Raw genomic sequence first — 20,850 nt, 5'->3', positions numbered from 1 at the left:
GGCCGACCCGAGTTCGATTCCTCCGCCCCTCTCGGAGAGCCCGGCAAGCTACCGAGAGTATTCGATATGCCAGACACAGTAACAACAAAGTCTCCAATGGAGACGTTACTGGGCCCGCTCGAGCAAATCGACGATCAACGGGAGGGCCTTTACTTTACTTTACTTTAATGATCAGATACCCATCCCTCCACCAGTGCCCATTTTCCACCACCATGGATAATATCCCTCCCACCCCCATCCCCCCCATCCCTCCCACCCCCATCCCCCCATCCTCCCCCCCTACCCCCCCCCCCCCCCCCCGCCCGCCTCTGTGGCAGGGCAATCCCCTGTGTTCTCTCTCTCCTTTTGGGTGTTGTGGTCTGCAAAAGAGGCATTCAGTGGCAAACATGTTCAGTCCATAGTCTACTCAGGGTGAATTCTTTCCCCTCTCCTTCACATCTGGCTTTCTTTGTCTGTTAAGGAGGGGGGGCATTATTTGGGAGGTGTGACAGTCAGGAAAAACACCGCTGGAACAGGGCAGAGAGCTCGCATTGAGTTCGGTTGTTATTTCGTCTTCCCTAGCAATCCCCACCTAGAATCGTACACTTGTGTCTGAGCCATGCCCCTCAACCACCCACCCACCCCTGTCTCGGGACCGCTGTCTTCCAAGGACAAAATGAGCTGTCATAGAAGGTAGGTGCCCTCTGGGCCATACTCAGTATCCGCCAAGGAGCAGCCCAAAAGGTGGGTGCCCTTTGAGCAGCTGGTTTCTCCCATCACTTTCTCTAGGGTAAAGATTAGAGGATTTGGGTCTGGAGGGGCAGAGGCCAGATCTCCTTTCCTCTGGGTTTGCAAGGGTCCTTCAAGAAGGCTCAATCCTGGAGAGATGAACGAGTATCACTGGCCACTAGAGGGCAGGAAGAGCTGGGGAGGCGTGGCTACGCCTGAGGACCGGGTCTCGCAGTCTATAGGAAGGCGCCTAGTCCCGCCCTGCCACGACTCTGACACGCCCCCGCCACGCCCTCGCCACGCCTCCGGGCGGCCGGATAAAGCGAGCTGGGCCGCGGCCGCTGCGGAGGCTGCAGCGGGCTCACCTGGCACAGGTGCATCAGGAGCAGAGGCCAGGATGCTGCGCGAACGGACGGTGCGGCTGCAGCACGGTAGCCGCGTGGAGGCGGTCTACGTGCTCGGCACTCACCTCTGGACCGATGTCTACAGGTGAGCAGCCCCGAGACCCCGACAACCTCTGGCCTCCCACCAGGCCTGTGCCCCTCCCTGGACGCGAGGCGCCCACGTTCTGCCTCTGCCCTGCGTTTCCCGGGCCTCCGAACCTTAAGAACCTCCCCGCTACAACCTGACAGCGCCCCAAATTGGTGTCCGCCTCTCCCGGACCCCTTGACGCAGCCCCAGTTCCATCAGGGCCCCTTTCTTCCTCTGCTTCATTCTCTCTCCACCCGACCCCCTCAGCCCTCCCTCCCCTCTCCTGCTCTCCTCTCAGCACCTCCTCTTTCCTCCCTCCCCTGGCCTCAGACCCTCCTGACTCACCACACACCTCAGCCGGGCTCCCACCCCTCTCCCAGACTATTTGAGCTTCCTCCAGGTCTGGGAACGCTGGGGCAGGGGACCCGACTAGCATGCTGGGCATAAGGGAGCTGCCCAGAGCAGAATCTGGCCCCGGCTTTGCGCAGGCTTCCAGTTTACCCAGTGGGGTCTGCTGCTGACCACAGTTCCCCACCACCACCACCACCACCACCAAACACAAAATGCCTCTCCTGATGTCCCCCTGGGATCAGGGAGGGAGCTGGTCCCCTGGCAAGGGGAGTCTGTGACTCTGGGCTGGTTTGGTTTGGGGCAGAGGGGCAGGTTTCCCAGCGGTATTAGGGCCCACGAGGGCCGGGGAGGCCGTGCAGTGCTGGGATTGAAGCTGGGCTCCTGTGCGTGCAGGTAGGTACCTCAGCCCTGGCAGCTCTCTCTGAGGCCACGGAATTCTGGGCAGGGGGTGGAGGGAAGTCCCGATTTGGGACTCTATGCCTGCACCCTCCTCTGCCCGGGAACCTGGTAGGACGCAGATTCCTGGGACAGCAGAACATGGGTGAGGGGTTGACGTCTGGCCTCCTCCTTGACCTTCTCCCCAGGAAGCAGCCCGAACCAGGGCTCTGCCCTTATGGGGGAGGCTGCCTCGAGAGGGCACACAGTCAGTGTGAGTGGGGGTGGCAAGAGCCCTGCAGCCCTGGGGCCCCCGCCTGTGGCATGTTCCTTTGCTCGGTGGCAGGGGCAGCACACAGGTCTCTACGTGGTGACAGCCCCAGGCAGGTCCTCTGACCTCTCAGCGCCTGGAACTGAGCTAGAGGTGCCAGCCTGGCTTAGTGCTCACAAATCATGCTGTCGTCTGGGCCACCCGCCTCTCCCCAACCCCAAGGCCACCCTGGTATCTTGGCACCCACGTCTCCAGCCAGGTCCCTGTCCCCTCCCCACAGTGGCCTTGGCAGCCCTGCCCAGACCGTTTCCTGCCCCCCTCCTCCACAACCCCTGATCACACTGATACCATCAAGTCTTAGCTTCCTCCCTGGGACCAACGGCCCTGGGCCGTCTCCCAGCTGAGGCCAGCTCTCTCCACGTGTCTGCCCAGACCGCGGTGGTCCACCCAGACCCCCATAGGAGTGTCTGAGGGTCAGAGTGCAGTGGAGAAGTGTGGTCCAGACATCAGTGCCCTGGAAGGCTCCCCTCCCCCACACCCAGACCTGACCTGAGCACTGCCAGGGAGTGGGTACCAGGCTGGGCGCCAGGGCACTCAATCTATAAGCCTCAGCTGTCACTGGCCCGCCTGTCTGTTCACCGGGACACTTAGGAGCAAGCTGGATGGTTGCATGATGCCTCTGGAAGGAGATGGGGAGTAGGGAAGGCAGCCATGCTGGGGGGGGACCCCCGCCCGGCCCCTGTCCTGCCTGGCAGAGAGGCCCAGCCCCAGTAGGGACAGGAAGTGGGGCAGGTGTGGGCAGGGACACATTTCTTAAGAAACTAGCCATGGGGGCTGGAGCAATAGCACAGCGGATAGGGAGTTTGCCTTGCATGCAGCCGACCCGGGTTCGATTCCCAGCATCCCATATGGTCCCCCGAGCACCGCCAGGGGTAATTCCTGAGGGCAGAGCAGAGCCAGGAGTAACCCCTCTGCATCACCGGGTGTGACCCAAAAAAAACAAAAAAAGAAATCAGCCATGCCATGTGGCTCTCCAACCCCCCCCCACCTGCACTTAAGACTCTGCCCCACCCCCAGAGAGCAGCGCCCTAAAGTCCAGCCATAGCCAAGAGAAATGAAACAGCCCCCAGTGGAGCTCATGCTGCATTTCCTACCAAACACATCATATTTGGGATTTTTTTCGGGGGAGGGGATGCAGGGTTATACCAGTATAGCTCAGGGGTCACTCCTTGTGGTGTTTGAAGACTGTGCGGTGCCAGGGATGGAACCCAAACCTCCTGCGTGCAAAGCCTATGCTAGCCCCCAGCAAGCTCTGAGTCAAAGCACAAAAAGAAGGGACTAGGATTTCTTTTTTCCCTAGAAATAACCCCTGAAAGTGTTGTAAAAGACCCTCTGTCTCCAGCTGCTTCTCAAGCCTTGCTCTTGGGTTTGACACAGTGAACCTCCACTTACAGTGCCCACATGCTCCCCCTGTGCCCAGAGCTGATCCTCACTGCTCCCTGAGCTGGCTGGGGGCATCCCTCAGAGGAGAGCCAGTACCCCTGCCCATGCCCAGCGACTGCATCTAACTCTAGGACAGAAGAGAGGGACGCAGTGGAGTGAAGGAAGGGGGTAACCATGCACTGCCCCCCCTCTCCTGCTGACACTCATGCCAGGTCATGGAAGCAGCTCCATGGAAGCCCCTTCTGGGAGGGGGAGTAAAAGTTCTCTCTGGGTAGGGCAGACCCTTCTCTGAAAGGTCCCATCCAAATCTGCAGGAGATCTGCCAGAGCTTCAGGGCCCTGGCAGCCAACCTGGGTTCAAGCCCAGGCACCCCACGTGGTTCCCTGAGCACTGCCAGGAGGATGCCTAAGCTCAGAGATGGGAGTAATCCATGAGCACTACCAATGTAGCCCAAAAACAAAACAAAAAAAAATATGGGCCCTAGGGCCATAGAATAGCACAGTGGGTAGGGCTTGATTGCAGGCTGCCAACCCCAGCCCCATCCCCAGTACCCTGTATGGTCCCCCAAGCCCCACCAGGAGTGATCCCTGAGTACTGACGGGTGTGGTCCAAAGCAACAACAACAAGATGATCTCTGGCCTCTGCAGAACAGTGCTGGGGTCACAGTTGATCTATTGAGCCATAAGGGAAAAGCTGTGAGTGAAAACCCTTGCTCAGGATGCCTGGGGTGTACCCCCATCCCAGGGCCTTGTTGCTCCCTCCCTGGCCAAAGGGAAGAGAAGTACCAGGGCAGGAGGTCCCACCATCTGTGCATCCCCGTGCAGAGAGGCTGCCGGCCAGGAGCAGGGTCTGGAGAATCTCCACCCCCCCCACACACACTCCTTCCACTCATGTCCACACAAGCCCTTTCTGCCCCACCCCATTGATGTGAGTGATTCTGAAAGATCACTCACGGTGAGCTCAGGGGACCATATGGGATGCTGGGGATCAAACCCAGGTGGGCCTCATGCAAGGCAAATGTCCTTCCTGCTGTCCTGTGACCAGGGCCCTGCCCTCCCCATTGCAGAAGGCCTCGCCCCTCACAGATCCCCGCTCCTACCACACAGGCTCCCCCACTGCTTGCTGGCTTTGTGGGTGCTCAGAGCACCTTAATGAACCAAGCTCATTCCTGACTCAGCGCCTTTGCAGGAGTTGCTCCCTCAGCCTGGCACATTCTCAGGCCCCAACAGAGACTCAGCTCTTGGTTCCCTTCTAGGTGCTGTTTTGGACCATCCCAGGCCCCAGGCACTCACCCTAACTCCCATTGTTCCTCTTGGCCAAACTTTTCTGCTAACTTACTCGTGAGCTGATGAACACCCTTTCCCATGCCCGCAGCTTTCTGGGTCCCTTGCATGCTCCCCTTGTGTGTGTCAGATCATCCCATGTGTCAGAACCTCACGGGTGAGGCTGTGGCTCAGTAGTGGCGAGCATTTGACTTGCTTGAGTGAGTAGTTGGCTTTGATTCCCCGTACCACAAGAAAGAAAAAGAGGAAAGAAAGAAAGAAAGAAAGAAAGAAAGAAAGAAAGAAAGAAAGAAAGAAGGAAAGAAAGAAAGAAAATGAAGCTACAACTTCATTTATTGACTGTTGGTCCATACCTGCTGGTGTTTATGACTTCCTCTGGGCTCTGCATTCAGGGATCATACATAGTTGGCTCAGGGGATCATAAGTGGTACCAGGGATTGAACCCAGGTCAGCAATGTGCAAGGCAAGTGCCCTACCCCCTGCACTATTTCTCTGGCCCCTACAACATCTTTATGAGTTAAGAACTATAATTATCCTCCTTTTACAGATGGGAAAAATGAGATGAGGAGCCAGATGAGTGTTTTAATGGTGACCCCCCCCCCCACTTACTTGTTGCAAGTCCTTCCAGCCCACCAGTGGATGCAGGCTGACCCCTTGGGTGGATGGATGGATGGAAGTATGGATGGATGGATGGATGGATGGATGGATGGATGGATGGATGGATGGATGGATGGATGAGTGGGTGGGCGGATGGGCAAGTGGGTGGATGGTGGGTGCATACATGAGTGCACCTGGGAAACTGGCTATGGATGGGCTGAGCTACCTCTCCAGCCTCTGACCAGGCGTCCTGACCTGGGAGAGCCTTTACCTGTGGGTCCCCTCCCGGCAGGGCAGCAGCCAGTCTCAGAGCTCAGAGGCCTCACTCCGACAGCTTCTGTATGAGACTCGAAGCAAGGGGGGATAGCACATTGCATGGGTCAGTGGAAGGTCAAGGGCTTGTGATCATACTTGGCCAGAGCCACTTGCCCCTGAAAAAATGCCAGTGGGATGTATCAAGCCAGGTCAGATGACCCCATAAATTAGAAAAACACCCAGCACCCTCACCCTGAGCAAGGAGCCCTGCCAGGGTTGCTCCAGGATTCAGATTTCAGGCTAGTTCCTGAGGAGGCTGAGCTCAGACGAGCCCTGGCAGGTGGCCAGAGGCAAGTCTGAGTGTCCAGCATGGCAGGGTCCCCAGGAACCTTCCTCCTGCCCACAGGTCCCTGAGAGACAACAGGACGCCCATCAGCCAGGATGGTGTTGGTGAGGGGGTCTCACTCTGCTGCCCCCTGCAACAGACACACCTGTTAAACTTTAGGGGTGGCAGTTGGGTGGAAGGGGTCAGTTCCGTCTGTCATACTCCATCTGTCCTGCCCAGCCATGCTGGAGCCTCTGCTCAGGGACTTTGTCTGATCCTAGCTGCTTATCTCAGCATCTCGCCCCTGAGCTCAGGGCAGGGAGCCAACCCAGAGCATCCCCTCTGTGGGCCTATGAACCCCACCATGAAATAAATAGGTGCTCTAGGGTGGTGGGTTTTGACAAGCCCTCTGCCAGCAGGTGCTGGGCCACTGAAATTTCCTGTCCTAGAAAGAATCACCTCCTTGTATGTTTGTTTGTGGGCCACACCTGATGATGCTCAGGGTTTACTCTTGGCTCTGTGCTCAGGAATCATTCCTGATGGTGCTGGAGAGAATAGGTTATGTTGGGGATTGAACCCAGGTCAACCAAGTACAAGACATATGCCCTACCTACCCGCTGTGCCCCTTAACACTGTTCTCAACCACAGGTCCACAGAGTTAAAAAGGTTGAAAATAAGGGCCAAGAAGATAACTCAGTGGTCAGGGGTACATGCTCTGCATGCACCAAGACCCCAGTTCAACCCCCAGTACAACATGCCTCCTCCAGCACCACCAGGGGCAGCCCTGGAGATCCCCAGGCACTGCAGGTTGTCCCAACACCACAGGTCCCAGAAACCCTGCATCCCTGGGCCTCACTCTGTTTTTTTTTTAAATTTTTTTATTTTATAAGTTAGTTCACAATATTTGATTACATTTAATATTCAAACACCAGTCCTACCACCATTACACCTTCCCACCACCCAATTAGGGATGTTTCCATCCCAAGCCCTAATCCCTGTTGCAAAACACAACCGAAATAATAAATTTGTATTGTCTGTTATAAAGAACTGCTGAACATGCTTACAAAAAAAAAGTGTTTAGGGGCTGGAGCAATAGCACAGTGGGTAGGACGTTTGCCTTGCACACGGCCGACCCGGGTTCGATTCCCAGCATCCCATATGGCCCTCCCGAGCACCGCCAGGAGTGATTCCTGAGTGCAAAGTCAGGAATAACCCCTGAGCATGACTCAAAAAGCAAAAAAAAAAAAGTGCTTATATATAGGAAACAGTGTGAAGATTGTTCTATTTTGGCCAGAGCCATTAAGACATTATATAGGATATCACTAACATGTTGTTAACATTTGAGTGATGTTAGCATTGGTGTGTGTGTGTATACATATATATATGTCTGAAAATATGTACATATGCATATATATATTTCCCTCTATGACTTGTTGCCTGTTATCCGAACCCCATCAAATGTGGTGTGGTAACTATGGAGAATGGGTAGGGAGTATCTTATGATGTGTCCTGGAATATGTTCACTCATATGTGAGGCTCGGTCCGAGCATATGGGGAGCGGCCTTGAGCGTAGCAGCAGTTGGGTTGTAGAGGTTTTCAGCTGCCAGAGCTGGGTCCCTTAGGGTGGGGAGGGGTCTCACCCCCCCCCCCCTCCGAGCGTTGGAGAATCACTTTGAGCCATCCCAGACAGCTGTCCGAATATTATGAGTGTGACCTCAGGCCCCTGAGCATTTCTCAGGAGTTCCATCCTGCAGAAAGAAAAAAAGTTGAAAATCATTATTCTAGAGGTCGCTAGCGCTCCCATCTGACCCTCTCCTGAGCCACATCTGACACCTGCCCCGTGGCTCCCCAGATGTTCTGACCTGGGAGAGCCTTTACCTGTGGGTCCCCTCCCAGTAAGGAAGCAGCCAGTCTCGGGGCTCAGACAGCCTCATTCTGACTGCTCCTGGGTGAGACTTGAAGCAAAGTACTCATCTGGATGGTGTGAGTCCAGACCCCACAGAAAGATGACTTGTTAAAAAGGAGGGCCTGGGGATGTTCCAGCACTTCCCCAGAGAGTCCTGAATGCATGAGACACCGAGTTTGATTCCTCGCACTGACAAAAATATTTTTTTCAAAAGAAGGATGGATGAAGATCATGTGAGCTAAAGGCTTGGAATAGTGTCTGGCCCATAGTAAATACAAAATAATTAATAACCATGAATTCGTATTGGATTTCTTATCCTATTATTAAGACAAATAGTGATGAGACATGACCTCACAGTTCACAACTCTGAAAGTGAAATTTGGTTCAGTGTTGTTTGAGATAACACCAAAGGAAAGAAGAGATGAGTTTTGTTTGGTGGGATGATCAGGAAAGACTTCCTGGAGGAGGTGGCCACAAAGCTGGATCTTAAAGGATGGACAGGGTTTCCGAGTGTGACCAGGACATGCCATATAGGAGCAAAGGGACCTGGAGGGAAAGTTAGACTATCAGGAACAGAGAGAGCCTAGTTTAAGGGATCGAGGTGTGAGATTAGAGAACTGAGGAGCTCTCACAGAAGGCCTTGCATGCTGAAATCAGACTTGGGCTTTGTTCTGTAGGTGGTAGGGAGTCCTTGACAGTATCTGGGGAGAAAGGGACCCTCCATAGGATTGTTTCTCCCCTAGGTTCTATCCCCCCATCCTGTCTGGCCTCCTGAGCACTGCCAGGAGGGATCCTTTGGCACAGAATCAGGAGTAAGGGCTGAGCTCCACTGGGTGTGACCTGAAGATTGCTTCTCCCCTGTGGAGAGGGCCCATGCCCAGCTGCGGTTCCAGGCAGACAGGCTGTCTGAGAATGATTCCTGCTCTGCCTCCACTCAGCCCTGCCTGCCTAAGGTTGCTGGTCACCACCATGCCGCCTGAAAGACCTTCCCTCCCTCCCTTCACCCCATTCCTTAAGGGGACTCTCCATGGCCCTGCACGCCAGGCTGGCACCACAAACCCCCCTGACACTCTGCAAAGGTTTGAGGACAGGATGTCACACCCAGGCTGCCAGGAACTAGGGTCACCGGGAGGGTGACCCCTGGCTGGTGTTAATGAGGCCCAGGGCAGGTGGACAAACAGAACCCAGTGCCACCTAGGAACTGGCTTGTCCTACCCTCCAATCTGGGGCTCCGTACATTTTCTGTTCCTAAGATCAGAACCCAGAGAGGCTGCCAGGCTCTCCAGAAGCCACCCAGCATGGGTGGGGCTGGGCAGACGTCAGCCAGTATAGCCCCCAAATCCCCCCAGAAGGGTTATTAAGGGGTTCCCCCGGACCCGGATTCCAAGGGACTCTAACCATGGGCTGGAAAAGACTTTAGGCTAGGGTTGGAGAGATAGTGTGGGAACGGGAGGTCTGGCCTTGTGTAGAGATGAACTGGGTTCCATCCCCGGCACCCTATATGGTCCCCCAAGCCCCGCCAGGAGCAGTTCCTGAACACAGAGCCAGGAGTAACTCCTGAGCACTGCTGGGGTGTGGCCCAAAACAAAGCACCGCACTATAGCACTGTCCTCCCGTTGTTCATCAATTTGTTCGAGCAGGCACCTGTAACAACTCCATTGTGAGCCTTGTTGTTACTGTTTTTGGCATATCGAATACAACACGGGTAGCTTGCCAGGCTCTGCTGTGCGGGCGGGATACTCTCAGTAGCTTGCCGGGCTCTCCTAGAGGGCAAGGTCGGGTAGGCCACGTGCAAGGCAAATGCCCTACCCACTGTGCTATCACTCCAGCCCAATAAGTACTATTGCTGAATAAGTTTTAATTTTGTTTCATCAAAGTAAAAATAAAGCTACAATTTTAGGGACTGAAGAGATAAAGTACTTGCCTTGCAAGTGGCTGATCTTGGTTTGGCCAACCCTGTTCAATCCCCACCACCACATATGGGTCAGTCCACTGAGCACTGCCAGGAGTGAACCCTAAATACAGAGCCTGGAAAAAGTCCTGAATACCACCTGGTCTGACCTAAATCACCCCAAAAAATTATTTACAATTTTGGACATTGAACAAAAAGAAAAATCTATCATGCAGCTTTATCAGTAGTACCATTTTGTATGTTTTCATCTGGGGCAGAGCTAACTAGAGGAACAGTTGTTTGGACAGCTTCTCCACAGATCAATTTCATTTCTTCTCAACTAAGTTCATACCTTTCAACAAAAAGGAATTTAGACTAGACCAGAGTGAAAGCTTCTTGGCGAGGACACTGTGCAGAGGGGCCCAGCAGGACCTCAGGGGGACACCTCTCTGGCACAGTTTTGGGGAACCTTTTATCTCTGTCGGACACACAGAGCAGGGATTTTCCCGTGGGATTAAGTCGCACCGCTTCAGACCCTGCTGGCTCTAAGCTTCTCTATTGCATACTAATGGGGCCCCCAGTTCTGCCCCTTCCACGGTGCCAACCCTACCCCACGTGGTTACCCTTTGACTCCCCTGCTCCCAGCTCCGTCACTGATGCACCTCCACTACACTGCACCTCCAGCCTGATGCCCCTGGTGCTCTCCGGAGCATGGCGACTCCTCCCCTGGGCGACCCCCCACACACTCCCTCCCCCTCTCACCACGCTGTTCCCCCAGTATCTCCAGGACCCTCAGGTCAGACAGAGAAGTTGGGGGACAGCATTGCAGGTGGGAGCGGCCTCTGTACAATATTCCATGAGACAGAAGAGGCTGGAGTTGAGAGTGTGGAGGGGAATGAAGCTGGAGGGTCAGTTTGATGCACACTAAGAAAATGGGCTGAGGGGCTGGAGCGATAGCACAGTGAGTAGGGCGTTTACCTTGCACGCGGCCAACCTGGGTTCGATTCCCAGCATCCCATGTGGACCATGGACCCCTGAGCACCGCCAGGAGTAATTCCTGAGTGCAAAGCCTGGAGTAACCCCTGTGCATCACCGGGTATGACCCAAAAAGCAAAAAAAAGAAAAGAAAAGAAAAGAAAAGAAAGAAAGAAAGAAAGAAAGAAAGAAAGAAAGAAAGAAAGAAAGAAAATGGGCTGAAATGTGAGGACTTTGGGCTGCAGTGTCTTATGGGGGTAAGGCACTCCCCAGCCATGTGGGAAACCCCAGTTTGACCCCTAGGATCTCATATGGGGGTGTCCCCTGAGCACAGAGCCAAGAGTGATTGCTGAGTACCACTAGATGCGGTCAATACTTTTTCCACAAAAGGAGGGGTGAGGAGATGGAGAGATAGTACAGCAGATAGGACGCTTGCCTTGCACACATCTGACCTGGGTTCGATCTTCAGCATCCAATACTGTCCCCTGAGCACTGCCATGAGTAATTTCTGAGTATAGAGCCAGGAATAACCCCTGAGCATCTCTGGGTGTGACCCCCCCAAAAAAAAAATGTATGGGGCTGGAGAGATAGTACCAGGTGTAGGACACTTGTTTTACATACAGACAACCTGAATTTGATCCCCAGCATCCTATATGGTCCCCTGAGCACCACCAGAAATATGGTTTCTGAGTGCAAAGTCAGGAGGAAGCCCTAAGGACAGCCGGGGGTGAGCCAAAATAATAAAGAAATAGTGATTTTAAAGAAAAGTTAGGATTTTACTATTTGAGTAGTTACTAGATATTTTTAAGTCAGCAAGTGAACCAATGGCTTATTTAACATAAAAAAAAAGGTAGGGCAGAGAGACAGCGCAGCAGGAAGAGCATTTGCTCCTCATATAGGAGCTGTTTGGCATATCGAATACGTCACGGGTAGCTTGCCAGGCTTTGCCATGCGGGCGTGATACTCTCTCGGTAGCTTGCCGAGCTCTCTTAGAGGGGCGGAGGAATTGAACTCGGGTTGGCTGCCGAGTGGGCCACGTGCAAGGCAAACGCCCTGCCGGCTGTGCTATGACTCCAGCCAAACACAGTAACAAGTCTCACGATGGAGATGTTACTGGGCCCACTCAAGCAAATCAATGAACAGCAGGAGGACAGTGCAGTGCTACAGGAGCTGTACTCAAACCCCAGCCCTGCATGATCTCCCAAGCACCAAGAACGATCCTAAAGCAATAAGCCAGAAGTAGCCTCTGGGCTCCACTGAGTATCCCCCCTCCCAAAATAGAGGGTATCTGGGGAGATGGCTCAAATGACTGGAGTACATGGATTGCATGTAGGAGACCTGAGTTCAATCCTCAGCCTCAAAGGGTATACACTGAGCATTGAGTCAGGAGTAGTCCCTAAACCCAACAAACAAGCAAAACCAAAACACATGAAATGCCTGTAAGGACAGCATGAAAAACCATGAAGACTGACAGCTGGCATTCATTGATTCCCAAAGTGCACCCGAGGCAGGGCCAGGCCCCGTGGGGTACAAAGGTGAGCAGAGTTGGTGGTCCCAGGAACTGGCCACTCGCCAATCCCTCCACACCATCTTTAAGCAGGAGGTCAGGTCACAGCCAACACGCCCGTTCTTTGATGCAGGATCCCCTGCCAGTCCCCTCCCTGCGGCAGGGACAGATGAAGCCCCACAGCCCCCTGCTCACTCTCCGGTTTCGGCCGGGGATTCTGAGCGATTCCTCCCGCAGCCAGTGAGATCTGGGGCACAATGGGCGCCTTTGTTGCTCGTGCCAGGGCTGCTCCAAGAATAGCTGTTTGCTCAGCTCAAAGCCGGCCTGATGCTGGGCTAGTAGGAGGGTGTGGGCTGCTTGGATCTCCCTTGTGGGCCAGGGGGTTAACCCCCTGGGCCTCAGGGGGCTCCTCCAGTTTCTCACTGGCCTAGAGGAGCGAAGACACTGGAACCCTCACAGTAACTATTGTCCAGTGTAATTCCCAAAGATTACCCACCCTCTGTGTGTTTGTAGCTGTGTTTTTGTTTGGTTTGGTTTTGTTTTTCTAAATAGAATTATATGCAGAAACCCAAGCTAGAAAGCCAGGTGAGGTTAACAGTGGCTCTGGGTGAAGGGCATCAGGGATCTGACAGAGGGATCCCCAGCTTTCAGCGCCGCCCTGCCAGCCCGCTGGCCAGACCCTGCCCTCTCTGGTCACTTGGATCTCATCCACTGAAGAGCTGACCCACCAGAGACAGCAACAAGGAGGCAGGTAGGAAGGTGACACCTTCCGAGCTGCTATCCCTGTCTGGAGAGTCATAAGAAGTAGTTTTTATAAACAAGAGAACAGGGATGCTCGTTTTTTAGGAAGGAGGAGGGGCTGCAAACTTGTGGGAAAGCAGTGGTCCATAAATTCCCACATGGGCCGGTCACTGAGCACATTCTAGCTTCTCCCTAAGCCTAAACAAAGGTTCCCATCTGAGGCTTTTGTCGGGAGAGGACACAAAAGGACAATTCTCCTTGGCCAGAAGAGCTGCTGGTTTTTAATTCTGATTTTTGGGTCACTCTCTGCAGTGCTCAGGGGTCACTCCTGGCTCTGCAGTCAGGAATTACTGCTGGTCGTGCTTGGGAGGCCATATGGGATGCTGGGAATCAAACCCATGTGACCGCATGCAAGGCAAACGCCCTACCGTGGTAATACTATCACTCTGGCCCCCTCAGCTCTTCATTTCTTTGGGACTCATTTCAGTCTGAGCTCTCAAGATTCCAGCCCTTTCTGACTTCATGCTTGAAACTGGGAGAAAAAAAAATAGTTGTCCACAATCACTCAGAAGTTAATGGGCACAGCCAGAGCCCCCCCCCCCCCCCCCCCGAAGAATGCTTCCCTCCCCCGAGACCTAAGCAAGCACTTTTTCAGGTTCTCTTTCACCAAATTCACACTCCAGGGCTGAGAGCTAGCTCAAGGTCAAATACACATGTGTTTTGCATGCTGGAGTCCCTGGTTCCCTCTCTGGCACCACGGCAAGTGCCACATTGAGAAAAGCAAAACATTCCACCTGTACTGTTCTCAGTTTGAGGTTTTTCTTGGGACTAGGGATGTGGCTCTGTGGTCAAGTTGACGCATTGCAGGCAAGAGGTTCCAGGTTCCAGATTCAATTCCTGGTACTGCAAAACAAATATACAAATAAAAGTTCTGAAAAGTCTGAGCTGGGAGTGTCATTCAGTGGAAAAGCTCACTTCTTGCTTCCTTGACACAGAGGCACAGCAAAAAAAAAAAAAATCTCATGGGTTCCTATTTTTATTTTAGCTTTATTTTTGACAAAGATCTTAAGTCAGTGCCATCACTGGCCAGCCTCGGTGAAATGCCATGCAGAGGTGATATATTTAAGAAATATATAAATAAGCTTTCTGTTAAATTCCTTAGTTTAAGATTCTGTGCCACTTGAAAGTATTCTTGGGCTGAAGCGATAGCACAGCGGGTAGGGCGTTTGCCTTGTACATGAGTGACCCAGGTTCAATTCCCAGTATCCCATATGGTCCCCCAAGCACCACCAAGGGTAGTTCCTGAGTGCAGAGCCAGGAGCATCCCCTGAGCATCGCTGGGTGTGACCCAAAAAGCAAAAGAAAGAAAGGAAGGAAGGAAGGAAGGAAGGAAGGAAGGAAGGAAGGAAGGAAGGAAGGAAAGAAAGAAAGAAAGAAAGAAAGAAAGAAAGAAAGAAAGAAAGAAAGAAAGTATTCTCAGCATGTCCCCACTCTGGAGCAGAAAGAATGCTTCCTGGCACTTCTAAATCTGGGTCCTGTTCAACTCCACCTTCCTTGTTGGGTGTGACAAACCCAACCCCATGGGAGAGTCAGACCCTGCCCTCAAGCCAGACAATCCAGGTCAGGCAAAAGGGATCAGAGAGATCAAAGCTCTGGGGAACCCTTAGAGCAGGCAGTCACCCTAGGACTTAGGGGTCACCAAATGGTGCGAGGGGCACCTTTGAAATCCCTTTGTCAGTCAGCTGCAGTCCAGAGCCCAGGCTCAGATCAGCTCAAGGTCCCCATGCTGGGCCAGGAGGCTCTGGGGAATCAGTAGAGCAGCCCTGAACTTTTGGGTTCTCGCTTTGGGTTCTATTCCCAGCTCCGGGCTTGGGTTACGTGACCCTTGTTCATTCCCGCCCTCCTGTGCTTGAGTTCATCTGGTCTGACCCAGGTCTCAAGATCCACAGTCTCCACCAGCCCAAGGCTTCACCACCCACCTCACTCCCAGATCTGGGGCTCTCAAAGGGCAGCCCCTGCACCACCACCAGCAGCCCAAGCTCTGGGAAACACAAGAGGGGTCTGGGGCTCCCCCAGTCCCGACTCTGAGAGGCTTAAGAGGTGGCTGGTAAGATTACTGAAGAGAGAGATTACTGAAGAGAGAGATATTTAGATGATACCAGAGTGAAAGCTTATTAAAGAGGACACTGACAGAGGGACTCAGCAACCTCAGAGGGATGCCGCTAGCACAGTTTAGTGTGTGTGTGTGTGTGTGTGTGTGTGAATGTGTGAGTGTGTGTGTATGTATATGAGTGTGTGAGAATGTATGTGCGTGAGGGTGTGTGAGTGTGTGTGAGTGTATGTGTATATGTGAGTATATGAGTGTGTGTGAGTGTGTGTGTTAAGTCTGTATGTATGAGTATGCGTATGTGAGTGAGTGTATGTGTGTGAGTGTGTGTGTGTGTAATTCTGTGTGTATATACACATTTACACACATGCTTTTGCTTTTAGGGCTACCCCCAACAGTGCTCATGGGACTCTTTCTGTCTCTGATCAGCAGTGATGCCTGACAGGGCATATGGGACCGTGGGAGGTGCCCAGAATCAAACCAAGGTCAGCCAAGTGCAAGGCCAGTTTCTATCCTCATGTTCTCTCTCCAGCCCCCTGGGGGAGCCTTTTATCTTCAAGGGGTGCAGCACCGGGCCACTTGGGCAGGAAGGTAGGGTGAGGCATTCTGAGAACTGGAGATGAGTTTGGCTGGTAAAGAGTGGTTGTAATTGGCCAATTTAGATCCAGAGAGTTTAAACAGAGGGTGTGTGCTGCTGGGGCTGGTAGAACTGATTGTCCTCAGTGGTGAGCTGTTTTCCTGAGATGGAAGCCCACACTGTCTCCCTTGAGTGTGTTATTCTCTCTCTCTCTCTCTCTCTCTCTCTCTTTCTCTTTCTATCCCTTCCCCTTCAAAACCTCCAAATAAAATCTGATTTACTTCAAAAAAATGTAGATTCTCAGGTTCCATGGCAGATCTGAAGCTGAAACCCTGCAGAGTAGCCCTGCCATCTGGGCCTAACTAACCCTGCCACCAAGCCCTGAGAACCAGGGGTCCCCAGTCCATCCTGGCCCACAGGAATGCCCTGCCAGTCCACAGAAAGGTGGCTACTGCTTAACACCATGGTTCCCAACTGCTGGGACATGGATAGGAACCCATCCATGCCAGAAGTCAAAAGCTGCTGGTCCAAAGCTCTCATTCAGTCTTGGCCACTATGTACATCCGCACTTCCCCTGGCCACACCACCTTGATACCAGCCCAGCACCTTGGTGTGGGACTCTCAAATCAACGGCAAGAAAAACAAAGAACATTTGAACAGTGTTCTTGATTATTCTGGTGAGCAGGGTTGAAAGCCATTCAGAATGCAGGCTCACAGGTCCCCGAAATAGCATCTCTGCCTGTGAGGCAGACACTTGTACTGACGTCTTAGTCTCTAATCCCATGAGAATTCCCCCCTAAATCCCTGTGAGCCCTCTTTGGCCTTTAGAAGCCTTTAGACCAAAGGGGCTGAACTGAGTGAAGTGTCAGTCCTGGGCTCCTTCACACACACACACACACACACACACACACACACACACACACACAGCCTCCCTGACCTTCCTTCACACACACACGCGCACACACACACACACACACACACACACACACACGCACACAGCCTCCCTGACTTTCCCGTGAGTTCCTGCTAAGCTGGTGTCTTGCAACTCAAGCTGCTACCACATACTACCTTAGGCTAGTTGGCTTAGGCACAGAAATTCGTGGCTCCCACGTCAGGAAGCTGGAAGTCCGAGATTGGGGTGTCAGCGGGGGAGGTTCTGCTGAGGATTCTTCTCCTGACTTACAGCCAGCCGCCTTCCTCATGTGCTCACAGGGCCTTCCTCAGGCACCCAGGCGTGAGAGTGCTTCTGTCTTCCTCTCTAGGAAGGCAACTAATCCTACCCGACTTCATTCAACCTTTATTCTCTCCCAGATGCCTTAGCTCCCAATACAATCACATTTGGTAGTTAGAACTTCCACACATGAATGTAAGGAACTAAGGAACATGTGATTTGATCTCTGTAACACAGAACAAACCAGTTTGCTTCCTACTGTGAATTCCTTTTTTTTTTTAAATTAAACCACACCATGAGATAGCATTCCAAACCTTTCATGTTTGAGTTTCAGTCATACAATGATTGAATACCCATCCCTCCACTAGTGCACGTTTCCCACCACCAATGTTCCCAGTACCCCCCCATCTCCGCTTCTCACCCCTCCCCCTGCCTCTATGGCAATTTCCTTCTTTCTCTCTACTTTTGGGCATTATGGTTTTCAATACAGATACTGAGTAGTCATCGCTCAGGATGGGAAATGTGTGCTGAAAGTAGATAAAGGACCTACTCTGAATTCTTAATGTCTTTTCAAGAATTCCAAAGTGGGCCAGGCGGTGGCTTAGTGGCAGTGCATTTGGCATGCATGTGTGAAGTTCTAGGTTTGAGTTCCCAGGACTGCATGGTCTCCCAAGCATGACCAGGAGCAGCCCCCAAGCACTGAGCCAGGAGTAGATCCTGAGAACAAATGAGTGTGCCCTACCCCCAACACACACACACATACCAAAACAGAAAAAGAATTCAAAATTTTTTTTTCATTAAAAAAAAAATCCACATTTAAAGGGCCCGCTCAGGATGGGAGATGCATGCCAAAAGTAGACTATAGACCAAACATGATGACCATTCAGTACTTGCATTGCAAACCACAACACCCTAAAGGAGAGAGAGAGTGAAGGGAATATGCCCGCCACAGAGGCAGAGGTGGGGAGGGTGGAGGTGAATGGGGGTGAATGGGAGGAATACTGGGAACATTGGTGGTGGAGAATGGGCACTGGTGGAGGGATGGGCACTCGATCATTGTATGACTGAAACGTAAGCACAAAAATTTGTAAGTCTGTAACTGTACCCCACGGTGATCCAATGAAAAAGAAAGAAAGAAAGAAAGAAAGAAAGAAAGAAAGAAAGAAAGAAAGAACACTATCCTGAAACTAGGAATGACTCAAAAGGGAACTGAAAGTCTTTCTGACAGAGCCCAGCCCACTCCACCCCCCGAATGAACCCCAGCACTTTAACTCCTGTTTCCTGACTCAAACACAGCCCAGGGTTTGGAGAAAAGTTCTGGCTCACTGCTCCCTTTATTTGGGGCAGGGGGATGGCCACACTTGGGGATGTGTAGGAGCTACTCCTGACTTTGTGCTCAGGGGCAGCTCAGCAGTATCCAGCAGATTGCGGATGGAATCCAGACCTCCTGAATGCAAAGTATGTGCTCCAGCCTGTTGAGCTATCTCTCCAGTGCTCCTCTCACAGAAAATAGTTTCCTTTGTCAGGGCCCCAGTTACCTGCCATCACCCTACCATGCCTCACTCCCAAATCTGGCTGCCTGCCAGAAGCACAAAAATGCATTATGAATTCAGACCCTGGACTGGAGGAACAGCACAAGGAATAAGGTCCTTGACCTGTATATGGATTACCCTGGTTTGATCCCCAGCACCAGATATGGTTCCCCAAACAGGGGGGGGGGGGAGGAGGAGGAGGAGGAGGAGGAGGAGGAGGAGGAGGAGGAGGAGGAGGAGGAGGAGGGGGAGGAGGGAGAAGAAAACAAAACAAAACAAAACACGGGGCCAGAGAAATAGTACAGTCAGTAGCAAGAAGAGCACTTGTCTTGTGCAAGACCCACCTGGGGTTCAATTCCCAGAACTCCAAGCCCACCAAAGTGATCCCTTAGTGCAGAAACAGGAGTAAGCCCTGAGTATTGCAGAGTGTGGCCCAAAACCAAAAATTTTTTAAGAGAAAAATAATTCATACTCTGAGTGCCAGAAACAAGGTTCAGAAATGCAGTTTGTGCCTCACCTGCGTAAGTGCCTGGGTCTGAGCGCCAACACCTTGGGTTTGTGGTACCATCTGCAAACACCCTGGCCCGGTAGGTAGAAGACTGGCATGAGGAATCTGCCTCGTTGTTGTTTGGGTGCTCAGGCTTCACACCCAGCTTTACTCTTGGGGCTCCTGACAGTGTTTGGGGGACCCAGACCTCCTACACCCAAGACACCCTTTTAGTCTGTTGCACGCTCTCCGGTCCAGGAATCTGTGTTTCTAACAAATGCTGTCAGAGCCCAGGTGAGAGCTCACAGAGCAGGGGAGCCCTTGCTTCGTATGTGGGAGGCCCAGGTTCAGTCTGCGGAACCTCATGGTCTCCAGGGCTGCTGGGAGCGACCGCCAAGCACCAAGCTGGGAGCAGCCCTTGAGCATCACCAATGGGTTCCGGGTTCCCAGGGAGGGCAGCAGAGCGGAGCGCTTTGGGTCCCCCCGACCTGAGTGAGCCGAGAGGGTTCTGCAGCCTTGTTCCCCCAGGAACCCTCTCCCGACACCCCAGGCATCCCTGCCACCAGCCGCCTTTCTCCCCGCAGCGCGGCCCCGGCGGGCGCCCAGACGTTCAGCCTGAAGTACTCGGAGTACGTGCAGGTGGAGGTGGTGTGTGACGGCGAGGCGGAGGAGGTGACCACCAACGGCAAGCAGCGCTGGCCTCTCTCCCCCAGCACCATACTGCGGCTCACCATGCGCCAGGCCAGCACCGAGGCCAGCAGTGATAAGGTACCTGGCGGGGAACCAGCACCTGGGGGTGTGAGTGGGAGGGACTGCGTAGGAGCCGGAAGTGGACATGAGGCAGGCAAGTCAGTCAGCACTGTCCAATAGAGACAGCATGGTCCAGAGGCATCTCCTCTCGTCTATTCACCACATTGGGGGTGGAGGGAAGAGAGAAAACCAAATGAGAGGACTAGAGCAATAGTACAGGGGGGAAGGTGCTTGTCTTACACCTGCAATTGACCCACGTTCAGTCCCTGGCACCCTCATAAGGTCCCCAAGCACCTCCAGGAGTAATTATTTTCTTTTTGGGGGTCACACCCTGCGTTGCGCAGGGATTCCTCCTGGCTCTGCACTCAGGAATTATTCCTAGCAGTGCTCGGGGGGTGCTATGGGATGCTGGGAATCGCTATCGCTCCAGCTTCACCAGGAGTAATTCTTGAGTGCAGAGCTAGGAGTAACCCCTTAGCATAGCCAGATGTGGCCCAAAGCACAATAAACAAATAAGAGTGAAGCGGGACCTGAGGATCACCCTTTAAAAAATAAAAAGAGAAGAATGTGCTATTTTGGAGATAAAATGCTTAAGTTGCATAAGCACACACTTTCAGGAGTACAGAAACAGAAATACAGAGACAGAAATGCAAATGAAATTTTTCTTTATTCATATAAATATTTTTATTAAAGGCTAATTCCACTCAAAAATAAATAAATAATAAAAAGAAAGGAAAAAATAAAACAAGAAAAGGCAAAAAAGTAGGTGAACATATGCTGTCATATTGACATTAATATTGATATTGACATAAAAAGTATGAATACGGTTTTAAAATAGCCTTAAATTAGCTTCCCCTGGGGCTGGAGAGATAGTACAGTGGATAGGACACTTTGCCTTACATACAGCTGACCGGGTTTGATCCCCGGCATCCCATATGATGTCCTCCAAGCATGCCAAGAGTGATCTCTGGAGTGCAGAGCCAGGAATAAATTCTGAACACCACCGGGTAGGGAACAAAAATTAATAAATTTTTAAATAGCCTACTCTTTTTTTTTTGGCTTTTTGGGTCACACCCGGTAATGCTCAGGGGTTATTCCTGGCTCTGCACTCAGGAATTACTCCTGGC

At 52.5% G+C, this 20,850-nt stretch overlaps 1 protein-coding gene across 1 annotated transcript in view; it reads left to right on the top strand.

Annotated features, from left to right (window-relative positions):
* Positions 1 to 1,026: 1,026 nt before the first annotated feature.
* Positions 1,027 to 20,850, top strand: part of PADI2 (peptidyl arginine deiminase 2) — a 58,690-nt gene continuing 38,866 nt past the window's right edge. Inside the window, exons 1-2 of the mRNA XM_056123059.1 lie at positions 1,027 to 1,197; positions 19,558 to 19,741. Of these exons, the coding sequence (XP_055979034.1) occupies positions 1,106 to 1,197; positions 19,558 to 19,741 (276 nt within the window). The 5' untranslated portion in view covers positions 1,027 to 1,105. The remainder of the gene's footprint in view (positions 1,198 to 19,557; positions 19,742 to 20,850) is intronic.

Source organism: Sorex fumeus, unplaced genomic scaffold (genome assembly GCF_029834395.1).
Source record: "Sorex fumeus unplaced genomic scaffold, SorFum_2.1 ptg000047l, whole genome shotgun sequence".
NCBI lineage: Eukaryota > Metazoa > Chordata > Mammalia > Eulipotyphla > Soricidae > Sorex > Sorex fumeus.
Note: the sequence above shows the minus strand (reverse complement) of the source record. Positions and strands in the feature narration are given on the sequence as shown.